The sequence below is a fragment of the Rhinopithecus roxellana genome, chromosome 9, assembly GCF_007565055.1.
Source record: "Rhinopithecus roxellana isolate Shanxi Qingling chromosome 9, ASM756505v1, whole genome shotgun sequence".
Taxonomy (NCBI): domain Eukaryota; kingdom Metazoa; phylum Chordata; class Mammalia; order Primates; family Cercopithecidae; genus Rhinopithecus; species Rhinopithecus roxellana.
The window spans coordinates 116,803,429-116,828,390 of record NC_044557.1 but is presented as its reverse complement, the minus strand read 5'-3'; the positions used below and the strand labels follow the sequence as shown (position 1 = coordinate 116,828,390).

At 43.9% G+C, this 24,962-nt stretch overlaps 1 protein-coding gene across 3 annotated transcripts in view; it reads left to right on the top strand.

The window, feature by feature from the left end:
* STAU2 (staufen double-stranded RNA binding protein 2) overlaps nucleotides 1-19,092 on the top strand; it is a 348,991-nt gene extending 329,899 nt beyond the window's left edge. Inside the window, exons 15-16 of one of the 3 annotated variants that reach the window (XM_030937273.1) lie at nucleotides 16,752-16,840; nucleotides 17,995-19,092. In XM_030937273.1, coding sequence (XP_030793133.1) covers nucleotides 16,752-16,840; nucleotides 17,995-18,088 — 183 coding nt within the window. In that variant the 3' untranslated portion in view covers nucleotides 18,089-19,092. The remainder of the gene's footprint in view (nucleotides 1-16,751; nucleotides 16,841-17,994) is intronic. The other 2 variants (XM_030937277.1, XM_030937275.1) reach the window with 2 other exon arrangements.
* Nucleotides 19,093-24,962: the final 5,870 nt, after the last annotated feature.

Here is a 24,962-nt window from a genome sequence, read left to right as displayed (position 1 = left end):
TACCAGCAAACCAAGCTCCCCGCACATTAGGTAGTTCTAAACGCCCCCTCTCCAATAGCCCTTCTCACGTTGCAAGTTTGCTGGTGCTGTTGACCTGTGTGGCTTTGTCTCCCTGAGCCGGACTAACTCTGAGTATCAGGGAGCCTGAAAGATGAGAGGCCTACACAGCTACCGCCTCCCATCTGACATTTGGCCCAAGGCAGTCGGCGTCACCCAGTCTTAACATCTAGCTGCCCTCGCTGGGCACAAGGTTCCTTCCTGTTTTGAGCCCGAATCCATTTGCCTGCAGCTTCCACTCCTTGGGTTTGGCCCAGCCTTCCCCAGAATAAGGCACTGCCCTTTACTACACCACGGCTTTGAAACTGCCGGGGACACTCACCGCGCCCTCGATTCCCACTCGGCCCGGTGGCTGCAGCCAATCTGAATGGCTTCGTGCCCCAGCTTCCTGTGGCTCACCCCAAATGCTGCCTCTCTGAGACACCTCCATTTCCTCCAGGGCGACTTGAGCACTACCTCTTGGTGTCATTGCTGTATGTCCTTTCCTCACAGTTGTCTGGTTCCACTGCCATTGCTGTCCTGCCTGTCTCCCTGCTGGGACGCATGCCATGGAAAGGTGGTGACTGTCTGTTGGTGCCCAGCGTGGTGCCTGGTTCTCCATGAGTATTTGTTGAATGCGTGGCCATACCCCAGTGGTGAGTCAGACAGGCCAGGCCCGTCCTTCAAGGAAATAATGACAGACTGAGACCAGTGCTATGAGGGAAATAAGCACAGTCCTGTGATTTGTTGGGGGGCACACTCCAGACAGAGCGGTCAGGGGAGGCCTCCCCAGAGCTGAGACCTGGAGCTGACGAGCAGCCCGTGGAGAAGAGATGGCCGGAGGGACCAGCCAGCGGGAATCCCTGAGGCAGGAAGGAGCTTGTCCCAGCAGACGGGACAGAAGAGCCCAGCACAGAGCAGAGGAGTGAAGGGGTCATGGTGCGGGGGCCCTCGGAAGAGGTGTGATCGCCTTCCAAGGGCAGGGGAGGCTGCTGAAGGGTGTAGGTGGGAGGCGGCCCGATCCTGCTGTGAAGAGGCCGCTGCAGCAGGAGGGCAAGCTCTTCTCTTCTTGCCTGACTGGCCTGTCGGGAGTGGGCAGAGGCAACTAAGGGCCCCCTGGCACCTAGGCCTCTCTTCTCAGGCCCAGCCTCCCCTCCCCAGGCATCTCAGCCAGACCCTCACCTTTCCCTGGGCCCAACACCAACCTTACACCTCAGTGTGACTTTCAGTCCCCCTTTAAAAGATGTATATTCATTTTTCCATGGCTGTGGTGACAAATTGCCACAAATGTGGTGGTTTAAACTAACACCAATGTGTGATCTTGCAGTTCTGGAGGTTAGAAGTCTCCCATGGGCTCACTGGAGCTACTGAGGTGTCCCCAGGGCTGAGTTCCTTTCTGGAGGCTCTAGGGGAGAAGCCATCTCCTTGCCTTTCCAGCTTCTAGTGGCCATCGCATTCCTGGGTTCCTGGCCCCTTCCTCCATGTTCAGAGCCAGTGATGACCCATCCCTCACACCCTTCTCCGATCATCATATCTTTATCTCTGCCTTGAGCTGGGAAAGGTTCTTTAATTTTAAGCACTTGTGTGATTAGATTGGGCCCACCTGGGGAATCCTGGCTACTTATCCCATCTCCAAGTCCTTAACCTGATGCTATCTGCAAAGTCCCCTTGCCAGATAAAGTAACATATCACAGGTGACATGGATTAGGACATGGGCATCTTTGGGGGCCATTATCCTGCACACCACAGGACTCCTGGATCTTAAAGGATCAATCAAATACAGTGTGTGAATTGTCAGGATGTAGATTCAAAAACTGACTTTAAAGGACGTTGTCGAAACTATCAAGGAAATGTTCACATAGGTATTTAGATGATATAAAGGATTTAGAATTAATATTGTTAAGTGTATTAATGGCATGTATCTTTACCTGATATTTGATTTGGAATATTACAAGAAAAACATGGAGTGAGACACCTGAAACAAGATTGGCAAAATAGGCCGGGCACGGTGGCTCACACCTGTAATCCCAGCACTTTGGGAGGCCAAGGTGGGTGGACCACCTGAGGTCAGGAGTTTGAGACCAGCCCGGCCAACATGGTGAAAACCTGTCTCTACTGAAAATACAAAAATCAGCTGGGTGTGGTGGTACATGCCTGTAATCCCAGCTACTCGGGAGGCAGAAGCAGGAGAATCGCTTGAACCCAGGAGGTGGAGGTTGCAGTGAGCCGAGATTGCGCCACTGCACTCCAGCCTGGGCGACAGAGTGAGACTCTGTCTCAAAATAAATAAATAAATAAATAAATAAATAAATAAATAAATAAATAAAAGATTCGCAAAATACTGATAATTCATCTGGGTGATGAATGAGGGAGCTTCAGTGTATTATTATCCTTTGTACTTTTGCAAAGATTTAGAACTTTTATTTTTAAAAGTTGAAAAATATAAATAGATAAATATATGTGTAAAATCAGTTGTAAGAGGTTAAGGAGACACATGTGGAACAGAGCTAAGGTCTGTTCTGGCTCCGTCTTTGCTGTCATCCCACCACTAGGATGGCCACCATATGTCCCAGGAAAAACATCAGGCTCACTGCATCCCTCACCCACTGAGAGAACCTGCCTTTACCATCTTTTATGCTGGGGCCTCTATTTCAATGAAACCAATATTCAGAATTAAACAGAACTTCAAAGGTTATCTTGTTTGACCATCACCCCCTCTCCCCAGCCCTCCCACATGCAATCCAGGAATATGCTAAGTGCAGCAAAAGTGATGAAATAACCGTAATGTAAGGTTTTATCAATTGCTTACTCAAACCAAAATGAAATTCCTAAGTAGAGCTGTCTGTGCCCATGTTCAGCAGGAATGCTTCACATTTTTGTTGGAGTTGAATATCAAAGAACCAAGACATCTCAAAGGGACCTTCCCAGCGGTGAGGGGTGAGGGGTGGAGGCAGAACTCAGCCATGATTGCCCTGCAGAGCCAGGCTCCTCTCAGGCGAGAGGTGCTCCGCTCGGGTCCCTTGGGTTCAGGATGTGCCACGACCACGGTCTTAGGCAAAACCCCAATTGTGGAGTCCTCCCAGATAAGGTTTCCCAGGCATCTCCTTGGCAGACCCCAGACTGGCCTGAAGAGGGCAAAACACTTGTTTCAGACCTCAAAGATGATGAATGAATGAGATCTCAAATGACTGACATCTCAGAAAGACAGTAACTATTTTCCATATTCCTTGGAGGTAAATTCTGGGGCAGGAACATTTCTCTCAGACAGATAGATACAACCCAGTCCTGCTTCCTGGGACTTTTTATCCCCTTGCATTTTGGCCGCAGAGCCCAAGGGTGGGGTGGAGGGGTGTGTTAGAGGCGGGGAGAAAATGGAGCACTACCTGCCGAGAGGAACGCCAACCAGGGCAAGATGCTGGCTCTGAGAACAGAGAGAACAGAATAAGGCCCCTGTCTGCAAGCACCTGTCTTCCTGGGGGGAACTTCAGATAGAAGTGGATGGGTCATCAGCTGAGGAGTATTTTTTGAGGATGTTCTATAGACACACTGTGGAGATTTCAAAGAGGGAAGGGGCCCCACCAGCCAAGGATTTCCCAGCTACCTGGGAGACAAGATGCAAACACATCAAAGGCGACTCACAGTTTAGAGAGGCAAATGGCAAGCACTGTTAGGAACCCAGAGGGAGACAGGCGGGAAATTAGGGACGTCCACCTGGAGAAGCAGAAGAGACTGCAGGGGCAAAGGTGTGGAGACAGTGGGCAGACCAACCTCAGCAGGGCAGAATGTCCGGGGGGAGCATCTCCACACCAGCTGGCCAGGGAGCTTGTGGATAACGCTGACATCTGCCAGGTGTTCCTGAGGCTAGGGACTGGTCTCCTGGGTTGGGGTTCACACTCTGGGAAATGGACTGGCACTCAATGAGGTTGCGAGGTAGAATGGGGCCAGCCAATGGGGGCCTTGAATGCTGGGCCAAAGATATGGAATGTGATTCCAGGGGTGGGAGTTATTAATGGCTTTTGATTGAGAGAGTGGCTTCATGATAGGGTTCTCTTAGGAAGACCAGTGAGACAGCAATGGGCTGAAGGAATGAGGAAAAATACAAAGGAAATTGAACTTAAATTAACATGGAGTGAGAAAGGGAGTGTAAAGAATTTCATGACTGGATGTTGGACTCAAGAGAGAAAGATGTGTAACGAAAGGCCTCATTTATTAAACACCACTATGGTCAAGGCATTCACCTCTCAAATAATCCGGTGCATTCATGTAGTCTTCAGCTTACACATGATGAAAAAGAGGCTCAGAGAGATAAAATGACTTGCATGAGGACACACAGCTGGTCTGCAGTAAAGCTGGAGTTTTAATCCAGGTCTAACAGAGTCCATATGGGAAGCCCTCTCCCTTCCTTGTTCAGGTGACAGGGAGACTGTATTCGTTTTCTCTTGCTGCCTTAACAAATTGCCACAGACCTAGAGGATTAAAACAACACAAATATGTGATCTTGGAGTTCTGTAGGCCAGAAGTCAGACAGGCGTTTCACTGGGCTAAAATCAGGAGTCAGCAGTGCCTTTTTGGAGATTCTGCGGGAGAATCCACCTCCTTCCCTTTTTCAGCTTCTAGAGGCCACTGACATTCTTTGTGTTGAGTCAAGGAATGTGAGTAGCCTCCAGAAGCTGAAAGCCCCCCTCCTCCATCTTCAAAATGAGCAACATTGCCTTTCTTGGACCCTTCATCCCTAGCCACATCTTTGTCTCTGACCACAGTCAGGAAATGTTCTCTGATTTTAAGCACTTGTGTCATTGCAGCGGACCCCAGGAGAACCCAAGGCTAACCTTTCCACGTCAACATTTGTACCTTCATCTGATGCGCAGAGTCCCTTTTGCCATGGGAAGTAACATTTTCACAGGCTCTGAGGATTAGGACATGGGCATCTTGGGGGCTACGATTCTGCCCGCCACACAGAGTGAGCCTGCCGTGTGGACACGTGCCTCAGCAGCAGGTGGTGTGCCCATAGCTCTGTTTCAGTAAGCCCTGTGACAAAGGGGACTCAAGAGAGAATAAAAAATAATTAAATAGGCCAGGCATAGTGGCTCACACCTGTAATCCCAACACTTTGGGCAGCTGGGGCGGATGGATCGCTTGAGCCCAGGAGTTCGAGACCAGCCTGGCCAACATGGTAAAACCATGTCTCTACTAAAAACACAAAAATTACCCAGGCATAGTGATGCACACCTGTAATCCCAGATACTCGGGAGGCTGAGGCACAAAAATCACTTGAACCCAGGAAGCGTAGATTGCAGTGAGCTGATATCATGCCACTGCACTCCAGCCTGGGCAACAGAGCCAGATTCTGTTAAAAAAAAAAAAAAAAAAAAAAAAAGGCCGGGTGCAGTGGCTTACGCCTTTAATCCCAGCACTTTGGGAGGCCGAGGTGGACAGATCACAAGGTTAGGAGATCGAGACCATTCTGGCCAACATGGTGAAACCCTGTCTCTACTGAAAATACAAAAACTTAGCTGGGCATAGTGGTGCACGCCTGTAGTCCCAGCTACTCAGAAGGCTGAGGCAGAAGAATCATTTGAACCCAGGAGGCAGAGGTTCCAGTGAGCCGAGATTGCACCACTACACTCCAGTCTGACAACAGAGCAAGACTCCGTCCCTCACCCAAAAGAAAAGAAAAACAATTAAATAAAGGACAAAACCCAGAAATTTGAAAAGGAATAACATGAGGAAAACAGCCTGGTTAGAGGAAGGTCTAGTAGCGAGGACAATGCACTCAACGTTTGTTCTAAGCACAGAACACAATCTGTGCAGTTACTCCTGCTGTCACTTCCACTCTGCATTGTTGTCAAAGCTAGCAGCTACGCCATCACCCTTCTAAGAGCCTGACTACAGATGTAAAGGTGGTGGCTAGGTCTGTGATTTAAGTGCTCAATTTTAAATGAATTCCCCAAATTCTAGAGTTAAAACACCTGTTCTTCATCTTAGGCAACTGTCTAAAATCGGTGTTTCTCTCCGACCACCTACTCCTCTATTTTTTTTACGAGTAACCATCACCTTAGCAGGCAGACACTCCTTTGTTCCGAGGGTAAGCCATTTTAGAAAGTACCAATTTTATGGACATTAGCTGAACTGATAGGATTGTGGAAGCATGAATAAAAAGTGCAGGCTATAATGAAATTATTAGAAAACAGGCCAGCAACTGGGTTAATTCAAGCTCAATATAATCCTTTTTTAATTTAAAAGTCATATCATTGATTCATCTGAAATGTAATAGACTGAAGAGCCTATCGTAATGTGTTAAGTTTAGAAATATACAAATCTCTTTTTGGTTTCTCTTATTTCATATAAAAAGAGACATGGTATTTAATTACAGATCTTTCAAAGAAAGAAAAGGATAACTTAGAAACATTAATATCACATACTTTGGGCAATAAACTTTCAAGCTTATTGAAGAACCTTTTGATTTTTCAGTTATTTTGATGATTTAATGTAAGATTCAGTATCAGAGATTGTTGGGATGAGAAATTAGGAAAATGCTCAACTGCAGGTGAAGACATTTACATTTGATACCTATCATTTCCTTGTGAAAGGACATAGATTTAATTAACTGCACCTATGACTACTGTGTGCATTCTGAGGTGAATCTAGCAGTTAGATCAGCTCCCAGGAGTTCAACATGAACAAGTTTTCCGGGAGAAAAGGCAAAACAAACCCAACTTTGAACACTTCAGAAATGAAGGCCACATTTAGACTTGTTTGGTTACCATCGACTTTAATGGGAACTACTTGTCTATTTCTGGGAACCAGAAGATGACCTCAGTGGGGAAAGACTGAAATGGAAACAGAGAAAATAAAAAGATCCATTGGGCATGAATGCTCAGAGACTCCACAAAGAACTACGTGTCACAAGGGGATAAGTCCATATTTTGCTAATGAAGACTACCTTTATCTCTCAGAGAATGGCCAAATGCTGCTACGTTGTCGTTACAAACTGTTTAATCCTGAAGAAGGAAGCAGGGCTGGTTTCAACACTATTTGCAAATTGCTAATTGACAAGAGGAATGTTAGAAATTACAGAAATGACTGGACTCACCTCCATTCTGTGAGTACACACGCACACACACGTGCACGTGCACGCGCAAATCCACGCCAACAAATAGGCATGAAAAGTATCTTATTGGCATCAAGTTTCTGGCATTGCTATAACTACGTACAAAACAAGCGATACATGAAATGGTAGCGACATCTGTTCTAAAACCTGTGGGGCTTTACTCACAAAACAGTTGTAAAACCTTTGGGGGACAAAAATATTTCTTGTATCTATGCAGATGCTTTCCTCTAAGGGACAGACACACACATACACACAGACACGCACACACAGTCACACGCAAATGAATGTGTTGACCTGAAAAGACAGGAATAAGGAAAGTAAATGTCATCCACTTCTCTAAAATGCTTCTTTAATTTTTCTTCTTCAAACGAAGCTAAATTTATTGCTTTAGATGTGCCTTTTATTTCTTTTTTTTAAATTCCAGAACATATTAATTGTCATAAAGCTGAATTTAAGATTCCAGTTAGTAGGCTGTGGTAACATACAAGTAGATGCTAAATGTGTTTGTTTTGATTTGCTAGGAAAACATCTTCTGACCTTGGAAATGAAATCCTTTAGTTGTCCGTTTGTTTATGGCCAAAGACTTATGGAGCGTTCTGGATACTTATGTTAGTGTATCTTTGAAATTCTCTAATCCGTGGTGTGTGGGAAGTTACACAGCTTGGATTTGAGCATCACTCAGGATGTTCCTCATTAAGGAACCCAGATTTGCCTCCTTCCCACAACTCCCCAATATTAGTTTACACTTATTACACAGCAAATTGTCCATGCTGAAAGTGAACTGCAGATGGTAGGATTTATTTATTTATTTATTTATTTATTTATTTATTTATTTATTTTTGAGACGGAGTCTGGCTCTGTCGCCCAGGCTGGAGTGCGGTGGCCGGATCTCAGCTCACTGCAAGCTCTACCTCCCAGGTTTAGGCCATTCTCCTGCCTCCGCTTCCCAAGTAGCTGGGACTACAGGCGCCCGCCTCGTCGCCTGGCTAGCTTTTTGTATTCCTTAGTAGAGACGGGGTTTCACCGTATTAGCCAGGATGGTCTCGATCTCCTGACCTTTTGATCCGCCTGTCTCGGCCTCCCAAAGTGCTGGGATTACAGGCTTGAGCCACCGCGCCCGGCCGATGGTAGGATTTAAACACCTCGTTATCAATTTACCCTCTCAGTAAACAAAGTTTAGAGCTTGCTTCTTTTTTTTTTTTTTATTTTTATTTAAGTTCTAGGGTACATGTGCATAACGTGCAGGTTTGTTACATATGTACACTTGTGCCATGTTGGTAGAGCTTGCTTCTTAATCAAGCTTCAAGTATGTTTTCCAAAAGAAAGTTATTTGATATTTTGCTCACTCCAAAATGTCTTTTAATATTATGTAGCATATTTATAATGTTTTGAATTTTTAAAGCAACTGGCCTCTAGCAAGTTAACAATTTATTCTATTAGAGTAGTTTTAGCATGAGGATACTGTTGATTTTCCCATCTTAGGTTTGGAGGTATGCAGTAAAACATTTTTGTGGACTGTTAAATTTTAGTGTTTGTTCACAAAGCCACTGCATTATATGTTCTTTGAAATCATCGATCTGATAGCAAAAGTTCATTCTGCTTGCCGACTTCAGTATATACTTGGGTCTTGCTAAAGGTAGTGTGGCTCTTACAGGTATTGGCATGATCCTATTGTGGATGTTTTCCTGTGGAAAGAGAAGCAAACTCATCTCTTTCCATAGCATTCTTTAATCTGTAAAGTGTTGCTTCTGGGAAAATAAGGGGTGATGAAGTGTGGGAGGAGAGCCCTGATTCCTTGAGCTCATGTTGAGCAGGGAGGCAGCCGCTCTGAGGGTTCTGTCCATACCTGTGAGAGGGGTACCTGGTCGGCAGGCCCTGCCCACTCTGTTTTCCTGAACATACTGAGCTTGTTGCTGTCTGTACATCACAGTTACCCTTCACCCTTGATTTTTGTTCGCTTCACCTTTGCAATACCAGTGGCTCTTCTCACTGCAGCATCCTACATGCCACAAGCTCAGCAAAACCCTGGGGCTTCTCCCCCCTGCCAGAAGCCACAGGAAAGTAAGAAACGACAAAGAATTTTCAGAGAAATGGAGGAGGGAACAAGACACTCAGAATGTAAAGAAATGGAGAATCCAGTAGTCTTGTCTGTGGCCATTGGGTAACAAAACCCAAGTGACAAAATAATTACTCTAGTCATTTAGTTTTAGCCAAAATTGCAAGTGTTACAGAAGTGCTAAGTGAAGCTTCGGAAGTCAGCCCAGGGCTGGGAGCGGACTGCCGACGGCAAACTGCGTGCTCCCGGCAAAACAATCCACCCCTTTTCTAGAAAATGGAGATAACTTTATGAGCTTACCTCAAGTAATTATTTGTGAGAAACAATCGAATGAGTATGGAAGAGGTAATGAGTGATTTTGAAATATTAATATTGAAAGAAGCTCTGCTGAAATCGGGTATGTTGAATGTGAGCGGTTTTAAATTTGGTGGAGATAAAGAGACATGAGCCACGCCTGTGATCCCAGCACTATGAAAGGCCAAGGTGGGAAGATTGCTTGAGTTTGGGAGTTTGAGACCAGCCTGGTGACATGGCAGGACTTTGTCTCTACTAAAAATAAAAATAAAAAAAAATTAGCCACGTATGGTGGTGCCTGCCTGTAGTCCCAGCTACTTGAGAGGCTGAAGTGGGAGAATTGCTTGAGCTTGGGAGGTGTAGGCTGCAGCAAGCCGTGATTGTACCACTGTACTCCAGCCTGAGCAACAGAGTGAGACTCTGTCTCAAAAAAGGAAAAAAAAAAAAAAGAGACCTGAGCAAGAGTATAGGTTGGTTTCAAATCTCTGCTCTGCCACTTACTAGCTGTGTGACCTTAAGTAGGTTACTGAATCCTCTGAGCCTCTGTTTCCTTATGGGTAGGACCTATCTCACGAGGGCTGTGATAATAACTCAGGTCACGGCAGGTAAAGGGCCAGACCCATGACAATGGCGGGATGATGTTCATCAAATGGTAGCTATTACTGTTTACATAGGTTAAGATAAATCGGTCACCACTGCCTCTTATAAATTGAAAAGAAATCCCTCTCATACTTATAAGCTATTGTATTCACGGTTATCAGTGAGATGTGGGTTGAGTTATCTGATCAGGTAGATAAGGGACTGCCCCTTGGAAGCCTTTAAGCATACCTGTGGAGGAGAGCAGCCACGCAAGAATTCTGAAAATCCGTTCGTGGCATCAGGTGAGAGAGCACACCGCCATTGCAGACTCTAGGACATTCTTGGAGGGATGACGATCGTTTTGACAGCACACGGGGGACCTGCCTGGCATGTTGATAAGATCATCCAGGAGATTTTGCAAGAGCTAAAACACCGAAGCTGCTCCCTGAGACCTGACCTTTGTCTCAAATATGCAGCTCTCTTCAGATGGAAGAGATCAGGTGCCGTGGGTCCTGGACTGGGCGAAGCAGGTCATTTGGTTCTGGTATTCAGGCCACACTAAGAACCAAGTATTCCCAACGTACCTAGTGAAAACAGGCTACACGTAGCCTAAAAACGATGTCTTGAAAGATTTTTTTTTAATTGTTTTTAGTTGTTGTTTTGCCCTTGCTAGGAATAAAACAGGACTGAGAAGCCCCAGAGCTCTTAGGAACCCCATTGAGCAGTATCGCATTGCCAAGTTCCATTTCCTGGCTCTCAGTAGCCCTCTGTGATAGTGCTTTTGGGACCCAGCACTGCTACATCTGGGTATTTACCTAAAAAGTTTGAAATCTGTATGTCAAGAGATACCTGCACCCTCATATTTATTGCAACAATATTCACAATAGCAAAGATGTGGAATCAACCTAAATGTCCATTAAAGGATGAGTGGATAAAGAAAATGTGGTAGATAGACACAATGGAATACTAGTCAGCTTTTAAAAAGGAAGAAATTATGTCATCTGCAGCAACATGGATAGAACTGGAGAACATTATGCTAAGTGAAATATGCCAAACATAGACAAATACCACATGTTCTCACTTATATGTGGGATATAAAACAATTGAACTCAAAGAAGCAGAGAGTACAGTGGTGGGTACAGAGGCTGGGGGGAGGTGGAATGGGAAGATGGTAGTCAAAGGGTACAAAGTCTCAGATAAAAAGGATTAAGTTTGATTTTTTTTGGACATCTGCACAATGTGGTGAATATAGCTAATAGTTGAGTACTGTACATTTCGATATTGCTCTGAGAGTATATTTCAAATGTTCTCATCACAGAAAATGTTAAATAATTTATCATTATGTTACAAAAAATAATAAAATTTCAAATGTAATTGTCCACTTTGGAAAAAATTCAGAAATTTCAGAATTTATGCCAATAATTCACATTTTAATGAATCAGAAGAAAAAATAGCTGGTCATTTGTTCAAACTGTTGAATATACAAAGAACTCCAAGTTCATGTGCCCAGTCCATGAAATTGGGAATACCTGGAAAAAGGTCTGGCGTGGATTGGTCCTTGGATCCTACAAGTGAGTGAGCCTGGCCTTTAGTGCCCCACGCGCATGTGTGAGGTGGGACAGCAGGCCCCGGTTGATGGACATAGCCCGTGGGCACATGCACTGCCCTCAGCATAGCTGCCTCAGCACTTCAGGACTTAAAAGGACCTCAGAGTCACTGAATCAAAGCTCCATGAGAGTCAAATTCCTCTGTGAATTCCTTTCTTGCAGGGAGGGTGGGGAAAACTGTCCAAACCTCAGTCTTTTGACGGTGAGTTTAATTTTTGAAAACAGCAAAACTTCAGACAAAGCCAACTCTAGTGAAGAAGGTCAACAACCAGGATGTTTAAATAAGGTGGGGTCAAAAGATGACAAAACTGGTTTGCTTCTCTGACCCACAAAATGGTTCTGAGAGGTAGTTCCAGAAGCACCTAGAGTAACACCCTCCTCCCACTGCTGCTGCCGGCACAACCTCTCCAAGGGGGAATGGAGAGCTCATATTAACATCTTTAAGGCTGGGCGCAGTGGCTCACACCTGTAATCCCAGCACTTTGGGAGGCTGAGGCAGGCAGATCACCTCAGGTCAGGAGTTTGAGACCAGCCTGACCAACATGGAGAAACCCTGTCTCTACTAAAAACACAAAAGTAACCTGGCATGGCAGTGCATGCCTGTAATACCAGCTACTCGGGAGGCTGAGGCAGGAGAATCGCTTGAACCCAGGAGACGGAGGTTGCAGTGAGCCAAGATCACACCATTGCACTCCAGCCTGGGCAACAAGAGTGAAACTCCGTCTAAAAAAAAAAATAAAATCTTTAAAAATGGGCATCATCTTTGGCTCAGAAATGCAATTTTAGGAATTTATCATAAGGAAAGTATTGAGATGATACACAAAGATTGAACTAATAGGAAGTTTGGTGCAGTGTTGGTCACAGCTTAAAAATTTGAACTGGTCTAAATGTCCAACAGTAGGACTGGCTAAACCTACAAGGGCATATAAAGTCGACAGGATACTGTGCAGTCATGAGAAATGATGCTACCAAAATGTTTCTGTTGATACAGAAAACTGCACACATTCAATGAAAAGACCACACAACAGATGAGTGGACAAAAAGCCATGAGATATGTACACAATGGAATACTACTCAGCCATAAAAAAGAATGAAATCCTGTCATTTATGGCCATGTGGATGGAACTGGGCAAACATTAAGTGAAATGAGCAGGGCACAGGAAGTTAAACACCACTTGTTCTTGCTCATTTGTGGAAGCTAAAAAAGTTTATCTTATAGAAGTAAAAAGTAGAGCAGAGGATATTAGAGGCTAGGAAGGGTAGGGGAAAGAGAGGGATAGGGAGAAATTTATTAAAGGATACAAAATTATAGCTAGATATGAGGAATAAGTTCTAGTGCTCTATACCACTGTAGAATGACTATAATTAACAATAATATGTTATATAGTTTCAAACAGCTAGAAGGAGAATATTGTATGAACTCAACAAAAAGGAATGATAAATGTTTGAGATGATGGATGTACTAATTACCTTGATCTGATCACTATGCATTATGTGTATTGTAACATTGTTACATACCCCATGAATATGTACAATTATTATTTATCAATGAAAAAAAAAAAAAGCAGGTTACCTACAGTGTTAAGATATGATCCAGGCTAAAGTTTGTAGATCATAACTTGATCTACATGGGGAGAGGATAGAAAGTGATATGGAGGCTGGAGGCAGAGGCTCATGCCTGTAATCCCAATACTTTGGGAGGCTGAGGCGGGTGGGTCACTTGAGGCCAGGAGTTCAAGACCAGCCTGCAACCCTGTCTCTACTAAAAGCACAAACATGAGCTGGGCGTGGTGGCTCGTGCCTGTAATCCCAGGTACTCGGGAGGCTGAGGTACAAGAATTGCTTGAACCCAGGAGGTGGAGGTTGCAGTGAGTCAAGATCACAGCACTGCACTCCAGCCTGGGTGATAGAGTGAGACTCCATCTCAAAAAAAAAGGGGGGGGGAAAAAAAGCAAGTGATATGGAAAGACATGCGCCAAATTGTGAATGGTGAGCAGGATTGTGGATATTTTTTACATTCTTTTAGCTTGTCTATATATTCTGACTTTTCTGTAACAAAAATCTATTTTTATAACAAAAAATAATACAGGGAAATGGGGGGGGAGGGGAGAGAGAAAGAAAGATTTTGCTATCCTTAAAGAGAAACTATGAGGTTCCTGCATAGTTTGCTGGAGCTGCTGTAGTAAAGTGCTACAAATTGAGTGGCTTCAGCAATAGAAGTGTATTGTCTCACAGTTCTGGGGACTAGACGTTCAAGAGCAAGGTGCTGGCAGGGCTGGTTCCTTCTGAAGGCTGTGAGGGAGAATCTGTTCCTGGCCCCTCTCCTCACTTCGGGTGCTTTGCTGGCAATCTTTGGTGTTCCTTGGCTGCTGCGGCATCACTCCAGCCCCTGCCATCATCTTCACGTGGCATTCTCCCTGTGTAGGTCTGTGTTCCAGTTTTCTTTTTTTATAAGGATACCAGTTATATTGGATCAGGGACCTACCCTACTCCAGTATGACCTCATCTTAACGAATTACCTCTGTACTAACCTTATTTTTAATTAAGGCCACATTCTGAGATATTAGGGGTTAGGACTTCAACATATGAATTTGGGGGAAGAGCACAATTCTACCTGTAACAGTACCCAGGGAGATGGCCACATGGCTCCTACCCCACTGAAGTTAACGCCTACCTCCCACCACAACCCACCTGGCTGTTGTCCAGCATGAGCATGGGCCAGGATCAGGAGCTATGGGGTGGCATCACTGACCTTCTCCCTATAGTGCTCCAGGTCCAAAGAGATTATGATGATTACTGAGACTTGAGCACCACATCCTCCCTGCTTTGGGATGCCCGGGCCATGGCTGCAGATCTGTGTGGGCACTCACATTAGCACCTCTGATCTAGGAAGCCCGGTTTAAAGATTCGAAAGGAAGGAGTAATCTAAAGAAAAAGAAAGGATACATGCCAACTTTTGCTTGGATATAGGAGTTGTGATTAAAAACCAACAACAGAAAAACAAGAGAGAAGAAAGAAAAAAGTATTATGAATATTACACATTAAATCCCACACATGGATGTTTATAGCAGTTTTATTCATAACTGCCAAAAACTGGAAACAATCAAGATGTCCTTCAATAAGTGAATGGGCAAACAAATGGTGGTACGTCCATGCGATGGGACATTATTCAGCAGTAAAAAGAAAGGAGCTATGAAGCTTATTTATGAAAAGCCATATCATTCACAAAAAGACAGAGGGGCCAGGTGCAGTGGCTCACGCCTGTATCCCAGCACTATGGGAGGCTGAGGTGGGTGGAACACCTGAGGTTAGGAGTTCGAGACCAACATGGCCAACATGGCATGGCCAACATGGTGAAGCCCCATCTCTACTAAAAATACAAAAATTAAAAAACTAAAGAAAAACTAAATATACAGAAATTAGCTGGGCGTGGTGGCACACGCCTGTAATCCCAGCTACTCGGGAGGCTGAGGCAGTAGAATCGCTTGAACCCAGTAGGCAGAGGTTGCAGTGAGCCCAGATTGTGCCACTGCACTCCAGCCTGGGTGACAGAGCAAGACTCAGTCGCAAAAGAAAAAAAAAAAAAAACATAGAGGAGCTTCAAATATACACTGCTACGTGAAAAAGCCAATCTGAAAAGGTGACATATTGTCTGATCCCAACTACTATGTGGCAAAACTGTAGTGATGGTAAAAAGATTGCTGGTTGCCAGGGGATGGGGGGAGGTGAATAGGTGGGGCACAGAGGATTTTTAGGGCTGTGGAACTATGTTGTATAATACTCAAATGGTGGAGACATGCCATTAGACATTTGTTGAAACCCATAGAATGTACCACACAGAGTGAACCCTAATGTAAACCGTGGACTTCAGTTAATGATAAGCTATCAATATTTGTTCATCAGCTATAACAAATGTACCACACCAATGCAAGATGTTAATTATTGGGGAAACTGTATTTAGGGGAGGGAAGAATATGGGAACTCTTTGTACTACCTGCCCAAGTTTTCTGTAAACCTCACAAGACTATTAACTAAAAAAAATCACAACTCCAAAATATATTCTGAATAAAGAAATTTAAAGGAAATCATACACTTAGCTACCCTAAAGGAGCTCTTGGCAGATAAAAGTTTGGGACACCGCCAAGAACTAGCTTGTTTTCAAAGGCAGCTGAGAAGACACAGATGCCCCAAGTGTGACCCAGCGGGATGCCCCAGGATGAAAACAACCCTGCCTGCTCACACCCATCTCAGACTCAACAGAGCCCTTCCAATCTCGCTCAGCAGTGTCGGGCTTGGGGGAGGGGAGGTAGACCCAAATTCTTACTCAAAGAAATAACAGTTTGGAACATCCACAAGAGTGTCAACAAGTTATGTAGATCTTATCAGCATGGCATTTTTGGTGCCTCCCAGCTATCCAGCAAGGCTCCACCAGCCTGTTCACACCCTGCGGCTTCCCACGCACCCGAGCCTATCAACACCTCGGAGGCTCTGCCCAGCAGGCCTGCCTCCCCAGGGCATGACCAGCCCAAACTTTCCTTCCTCATCCTCTCAGGATCCCATCGTACCATCCATCCCCTCGGTCTGCACAAGAACCTGCTGTCCATTCCTCTGCTGACATTCTGTACCTTGATTGAGGCTACATGTCTATAAATTTAAACAATACCTTTATGCTCACTTTGGAAAGAATACTCAAGGTGGAAACTTTGGATGTCACACCCGAGGGAAGAGAATGTGTCGTTTCAGTATCGTGAGAAATTATGCAATGTCACCATGGAAGTATTTTAAGCTTATACGAGGTGTTTCCATGTTTGCAGATAAAACATGACGATTTTGCAAAACTGTGGAGAAGGGATGAGGCAGGAGACTGAAAGCCCTTCTAGTTCCGGTTATGTACATATGCTGCTGCCTGATCATGCAGACTTTCTAGTGTACTTTTGTTAAACAATGCCAAAAAAATTTATTTAGACTAATGAAAATGAGAGTCTTCCTATCTCAGCTTTCTTTCACAGTTACTTGTTCATTACACTAAAGTCAGTGAATGGTTCTCTGTGTTTGTTTTCGTTTTTAGGCAGCCTTAAGTGCCTTGAAACAATTTTCTGAACAAGGACTGGATCCAATCGATGGAGCAATGAATATTGAAAAAGGTTCTCTTGAAAAGTGAGTAAATCCCATCAGTATTCTCACACTTTTAATTGTAACTGTACAAAAGATAAGGCATAGATAATAATGTTTTAAAAAGTCAAGACAATAGTATCTACATCTTACACAATTATTAGTAGTATAATTAAATGTAAAGAAATGAAAACCAGTATGTATGGCCATACACATCTCCTGTAATATTTCTGTGAAAGTTTTAACCTACTAATTGATCATTGATTTTGCATTTCTTTGCCTTTGTTGGAAATATTTGTGTATTGTCCTGACTGTAGAGACTTGTAAAACTTACAAAAGATTGTTTTTCACTTCATACTGTAGAGCATTGTCTGGCTAAGCCATTTTCAGAGGTAAAAGTTTTTACTCACATTCCTGCTAAGTTGTGGGCAAAGCGGAGGGAAAAGAAAAAGAAGTTGAGAGGAGGCGCCCCTCCCCTTGGCTGTGTTTGGTTTTTCGTATTGTTTTCTATGAAACACCAGCACACGTTGCCACAAAAGTGTGACTCCCAAGGGCTACAAAGGCAAAAATGCAGCTATCATAATTATTTCTGAAATCCAGCTCGTAGCTTTGTTTTAATGAGATGTGAACAGAAGGTCTCATCAAAGAGACTGAATTTGGGGTCTCTCCAGAGACTCAATTTATACTGAAAAAAAAAAAAAAAAAAAGGAAAGGTTTATATTTATACAGTAGAATTCAAACTCTTTCCAAGCAATAATAATAGCAGGTAGGATCTCAGAACACATGCAGGAGATAACATTTTTAGGTTTAAAAGAAAATAAAAATAGTCAACCGAGGAAGTAAAAACCAGACACACTGATCCTACAGTTAAATGAGCATTACAAAAAAAAAAAATTAATAAGAAAAAACAGCATTTGGTCATTAATATCTAGAAGGTGAGAGCGTGAGAAGAAAACATTTGGTAAACAGACGTGGCATTTTAAGTTGTCTATAGATCGGCAACCATTTATAAGTTAATTTAATCAAAAACATTTCCACATGATCTCATCAGTAGACTATCTGAACATAAATATTGTTGTTTCACTTTAAAATGTCACTTTTGTGGTGACCTTTGAATCCTCTGTGCCATCTGCTAATAAACATGTCTGAAGATGTGCAACCCCAGGCCTTCAGCTCTTGTTAATGTATTAATCTTTCAGACAAGCCAAGCATCTGAGAGAGAAAGCGGACAATAACCAGGCACCCCCGGGCTCCATCGCTCAGGACTGCAAGAAATCAAACTCGGCCGTCTAGCAGCTCCCAGAACCTGCGGCTGCCACCGCATCCTTATAAACCTGTCAGCACGCATGAGGGTGTCTGTGTTCAGGGAAATGAATGACTAATACCATTATTTGAGTCTTATGTGAAGACAACACTATTCTAACACAAGAGATAATATACGTGGTACTGTTTATTCAACTGGGGAAAAATAAAACTTTGAGCATTTCCCTTGGAACTTGAGATCAGATCATAACTCATTTGCCCAGAGGCAGCAGAAATCTGATCCTGCTACTGGAGCTTAAAATAACAAGTAAAGAAAAGTGTTAGAAACAAAGCTAAAATTTTAACATGGTTAATAATAGAGAAGTTGGGTTTGGTTCTGTTGTTATGATTGTTTTGTCGTGGTGCTTGTGTTCAGTTATATTCTCTCTCTCTCTCATTTTAAATAATGCTTGACAATTCAAAAATGAACCAATGATGTGCTGTGGAATGTGATGGTTGTCTTCATATAGAGTCACATGGTTTCTCTTTTTATGCAGATATTTATAATCTTCATCCTATATCAGTAGGAATAACTATAAGGTGCACTACAAAAAAGATGTATGCAAACAAATATGTTTTAAATCAGGTCAGATATTTGATGAAAAATACGAACTAATGTTAGGAGCAAGTAGTTTCAACATACTCCAGGAACTGAGAAACAAAACAAAGCAATTGTGGGTTTTGAGCTCCATGTACTCTTAGCAAGTAAGGGGGCGTCTTGCCCCATATATCATTTTCCCGGATTCCACTCCCTGTTGTGGGAATCGCGCCCACCCCCATCCGTGTGTTGTAGCCACTCACGGTTTGCATCAAGAGTGTTTTTTGTAACTGCCTCTGGACTTGGGACAGTGAGTAGGATCAAAAATAAATAATGTACATGGCGGGGAAGGGAAAAACCTGTTGGAGTTGCTTCCAGCCAGCCACGCTCCGGGCCAGCATGTTGGAATCCAGCGTGGAGCAAATGCAGTAAAAATGTGGTTGGTTTCTGTGTGAAACGCTGCTGTTGTTCTTTCGTTCTCTCACGCTCATCTTTTAAATATCACCTCCGTGAAACCCATCCGAAAGGCCACCACCCGGCCTAGTCACCCTGCCCAGCAGTGGGATTAGAGAACGGATAGGCTGTACCTGCGAAACTGCAGAGCCGCCTCCTGGGTGACTCGGGCCGGTTCCTGGCCAACGTCATCGCATTGTTCAGGCTTTCTCCTTATTGATTTGCAAACGTTGTGCAATGAGAAAACACTATATGATCTAACTGCTCGACTCAACATGACAATAGGAATATAATTATGTAAGATTTCACAAGCAAAACCACCACAAATCATGATCTGGCTGACTCACACGCGACTGGAGAATAAACAAACAGCAACATAAGGAAATAACTCTAGGGTTGTTTTTAATGATTCCCATGTGGGGAAGTCCGTCAGTATTGGGAGGGCTGGGTGCCCTTTGAGGAAATAGGTTATGTTACATAAACCTGAGTCCTTGCGAAAAAAGCAGCACATTTGTAAAGTTGGAGCTCACAGAGGTAAACTGGATGGAAACACAGTCCTGCTGCCTGACACCAGGGCTCAGAGGGCCCTAAATCATTCCCTTTGAAGGGCATAGGCCTTTCCTTCTGCTAGGCCTTCGCCACCTGAGGTTTAGACCCTCAGATGGGGCAAGGGACTGCTTCAGGCAGGATCATTGAAGTGGATCTTCAGTTTACCCAATGCAATAAGCATAGGCTCCCTCCGGTAGCCAACATCGAGCTACACCAAGGCTGTCAGGTCTGTAGGAGAGCGATGAGCTCCGGGAACAAACACAGCTAATCAGTTCTCACGACCCAAGTACCTAAAGGACTTAACTCTTGAGCTGTCTGACACAGCTTATCCTTAGATAAGTCATCCTTAGAGCCAATATATCCATGAATACAGCCATGGTGATGGGGGCGAGGGAATGGAAATTTGCATAGGAGCTCAAGCTTAGTAATAGCTTATTTATTCAAAATCCCATCCTCTCTACCTGCTCACAGAGCCCAGGAAGGCCTTCGGGTATTTTCTCCTGCACAGCAGCACTTCCTGGGAACCGCCTGGGTTTTCTTTGGGTTGAATTACCAATGCAGATGATGGGTGGCCTGCAGTTGTTGGCAGGGACCCGCTGCAACGCTCGGTTCCAAAGAGCAATGTTATATATCATTAGAGGGGAAACCATTAAGTAGATTTATTGAAAGTATGTTTCTTCAGCACAAGGAGATATTTTTGATGAAAAATGGAACTCATTATTCTCTAAAGGACACAGATTGACTTATCTCGTTTATCAATTACAGTGTCTGCTTTCAGCTTTTCTCAATCAAAGCAATGGGCTTTGTAGTCGCTTTCCAGAGCTGAGGCCAATGTGTTTTATGAAAAAGGTTTATTTTTACATTTTAATTGGAAATATAATATTGCACTTTGGAACTCTGACCATCCTTTCCAGGACAACTTGCCAGAGATCAATGGTGAGACATCACCCGTCAGGCTGTGACAGACATCCCTCCCCTTTCCCGGGGTGACCCCTCTGATAAGCTGTCCCAGCATTCTTCTCCCCAGAAAACATGCTTAATAGTGATTCTTTTTGACAGCTTCAACCAATTTCCTGTACCATAAAATAAAAATAGCTTAATGTAAAACTTACCTTATTATACAGAGGTTTTCAGGGCTCCTAGTGACTTTGGAAACGTGGTCCAGACCAACTGACTGGTACTTAAATCTTGCTGCAGGTGTGTTATCACTGCAATTGCCTAAAGTTTGTTTTGTACCTTTTAATTTCCAAAGGCTACCTCTTACCACTATGACCAAGAATGATAGAGAACCTAACACTTTTGTACACAGAGCTGACAAGCTGTTAATTGCATAATCCTGTGTGAATTTATCTTTGAGCTGCCCATAGCCTGACCCACCGTGATATAGGCACCAGATCAATGTAGAAATCATACATTGAATAAATGGACGAATGGATGATTTATCACTCAACACCCATTGAAGAAATAAATGTTAAATCTTGCTGTTTCTTTACATGACACAGAGGCAGGCACCCATGACAATGGTGTTGCTGTTGGTCAGATATTATATTTGCAATCCAAGAGGAACCATGACATTTTTAAATCAAGAACATGGCAAGTCCAAAAAGCTCTCACTTCAGAGGACTTTGGACCCATGGAACCATCCTTCCCTCGTATTCCCATTTCTGTATTTATATTCCGTCCATCAGCTGACAGATTTCATTCTAATCCCAGATACATTCCAGTTTCCACAGTCACATGTGCATAGCTTCATGAGGAGGGACTTTGTAATATCTGGGTCAAAACAGAGACTGCCTTAGGCCTGATCAAACCCAACTGTCTATTTCTGGCAGACACTACCCAAGTTCCATCTCACCTTGCCAAGACTTGTTTAAAAGTTACCATGTTGAGGAAGCTTTTTTTTTTTTTTTTTCTTTTTTTGAGACGGAGTCTCGCTCTGTCACCCAGGCTCACTGCAAGCTCCGCCTCCCGGGTTCACGCCATTCTCCTGTCTCAGCCTCCCGAGTAGCTGGGACTACAGGCGCCGCCACGTCGCCCGGCTAGTTTTTTGTAGTTTTTAGTAGAGACGGGGTTTCACCATTTTAGCCAGGATGGTCTCGATCTCCTGACCTCGTGATCCGCCCGTCTCGGCCTCCCAAAGTGCTGGGATTACAGGCTTGAGCCACCGCGCCCGGCCGGAAGCTTTCTTCTTATGTCCCAACCTCTTAACAGAAGTTAAGAGTTTCCTTGACTGTATCCCCAGCACACTCTGATGTGTGCTGGAAATTCAGAAAACAAACAAACAAAACAACTTCACTGTAAGGAAGCCACGCTAGCACCTGGGAAAGACAGACAGATAAGGAGATGAACCTGGATAACTGAGCCATCTGTACTCAGAGTCACTGTGCCATAGTCATTGTTCACCTCCTTGGCTCTTTGGGTCAGTCACATTCATTCCCTCATTCACTCTACCATGCTTTGGGCACCATGCTATTTATTCTGGTGACACTATCAAATAAGCCATTTCTGCTTTCATGGAAATTATACTCAAGTGGTAATCTCTCACTGCCATCCACAGTCCAAATATCCACGGACCGCCCCCCCCCCACACACATATACATATATTAGGTTTAAAGCTCTTTAAGCTCACCAACACTCAGAAGACCAGTAAACCTAATTTATTCCTCACCATATCTCCTGACCCAGGAACAATGCCCACCTTAATTCAGTAAGTACTCAATAAATGTTGTTGAATAGATGAATGACCCCAAAAACTCTGCCTGATAGATCTGCCCATCTAACTGCATCAATGTTGACCTGCATGCATGGACAGAGAAATCTGGCCTCCTGGGCAGAGCCTCCTGCCTGGGTGAAAGCTTCTAGTTCTAGTTCTGTTAGTGTGTAGCCTTGCTGATGTCATTTAGCATCTTCAAGTTTCAGCTTTTCAAGCAAAAGTTGGAGATAAGAATATGCAAGACTACATGGACTCTTTTTAAAAGTGCACAAGTTGTGAATGTAAATACAATACTTCAATCAAAGTGAATGAGTATTAGGGAAAGAGTAATGGTCTAGGAGTCAAGTCTAGGGGCCTGGTTCGGACACAGATGTGACCTTGGCAAGGGATGTGGCCTTCCTGGGCCTCAGTTTCCACATGTGTTAAATGACGGCCCCTAAAAGCACCGCAGCTCTAGACCAATCTTCCTGTTAGTAATTCTGTTAGTACCTCTATAGTGGTATGCTTATATTTAAATTTTGTCTCTAATACATGTGATTTTTAATCAAATACCTGGAAGGAAAATATCACTCTTATATCAATCAAGATTCTTTTGATTGCAAGTTATAAAAACCTATTCAAACCAGCAAGGGGAAATTTATTATAAAGCCAGAGGGATGCTTCACAGAACCTACGGGCAAAAATGTAGAAAGGAACTGGGGCCAGGAAGTGGAAGGCTGTGGGCAAACATGGAAGTTCTCTCTCAGTTCCGCATGCCCTCTACCTCTACCTCTACCTCTACCTCTACCTCTACCTCTACCTCTACCTCTACCTCTACCTCTACCTCTACCTCTACCTCTACCTCTACCTCTCCATCTCCCTCTCCCTCTCCCTCTCTGTCTCTCTGTAAACTAGCCCTGCTTCTCAAGTACACACATAGGGGAACACAGTTACCAATAGAACGCAAGTTTGCAGCCACCTGAAGAAACACCAAATGTCCCTCTTGATTTCATTCCCATTGTCTTAGGAAGGAGCCACTGACTGACCCATCTTGAACCAGGCATTCACTCCAGCCCACATTGCACAAATATGGCTGCCCCAAGCTTACCCTTATGGGGCATGGTGGGGTCATCATCAGAGAAGAGATAATCACTGTTTTGGGAGACAACCCAATAAATATCTGCCTCAGCTACTTCCCACGGTTTTCAGAGGGCAAAGCTCATTATAACCACGTGCTAATTCTTATTTTCAACATTAACAGTGAAGCTTAAGTAACTGAGTTACTTCTCCCAAATATCATAGATTGCTCTCAGGTGTGCGAAGCCTGTAGTATTTTGTCTGGTTTTGTTTAATCCTTTCAGTCTTTAGTTTCAAGGGTCTGATGAACCACAGAACTATCCTGAATGAGTCATAAAATTACCTAGAATAAGAACTGAGATTTTTCCAGAGATCTCAAATTAGTGTATTTTTAAAAAGCCTCATTTCCTCAGGCGCACAGGGATAATGAGAAGCATAGGCAGTGGAGTGTTTGTTCGTCCTCAGTGATGTCTGCAGACCCAAAGACCAAAGGCCACTTCCCTGCTTTGTAGACTGAGTGGATTTTAACTGTAAGGGACTTTCTGATTCTTACAACTGAGGTTGGGAGAAACAGAGGCAAATTTGGTCTAATTCTCTTTCAAATTTCACTCATAAGTTTTCAGAAGAGCCCAAAGAAGAAGGGAGACTTGGTTATTTGAGGTGAGGGAAGGAGGCAGATGATAGAAAGAATCAGAAATTTGGATTGAAAACTGAAATGGATGAGGAAGCCAAGATCCACTGGAGCCAGGCACGGTGGCTTACGCCTCTAATCCCAACACTTTGGGAGACTGAAGCAGATGGATCACCTGAGGTCAGGAGTTCGAGCCCAGCCTGACCAACATGGTGAAACCTCGTCTCTACTAAAAATACAAAAATTAGCCCAGTGTGGTGGCACATGCCTGTAATTCCAGCTACTCCAGAGGCTGAGGCAGGAGAATTGCTTGAACCTGGGAGGTGGAGGTTGCAGTGAGCCAAGATCACACCATCGCGCTCCCACCTGGGCAACAAGAGTAAAACTCCGTCTCAGAAAAAAAAAAAAAAAGTACTGGAGAAGAACGAGGAAAAAGGAAGCTCTGGATAAGGGGTCTGTGATGGGAGCAGACTAAGTGTTCCCTACAGGTAAGTCTTTAAAGTCTTTAAATGCCTTCTCCTTAGCTCAGGAATGAGCAGTCAAAATCTTCCATTTCCTCTTGAGCCTGCCACAAAATCTCCTACATGGGTAGTAATTTTCCAGAGTGGTGTTTGGCCACTAGTCCTTCCTAATTTTCTGAGTACAGGGGAGGGAACTAGATCCCGCTTCACCAACTCAAGGTAATTAGTAAACTTCCATCTTTGGCAAAGACCAGGCCTGGATATGAAGTCTGAGGAGAATCCAGCCAATGGGTCATCTCTGACATCAGGGAAAGTCAGCACCTTTAAATTTTTTTTTTTTTTTTTTTTTTTTTTGGTCTGGAACTAGAGTTGCTTCCACAGGCATCACAACATAATGTGCAACAGCTGTGTGCCTTCAGCTCCACTGCAGCTACTCCCTCTGTGTTAGGAAGAGAAGAGATGAC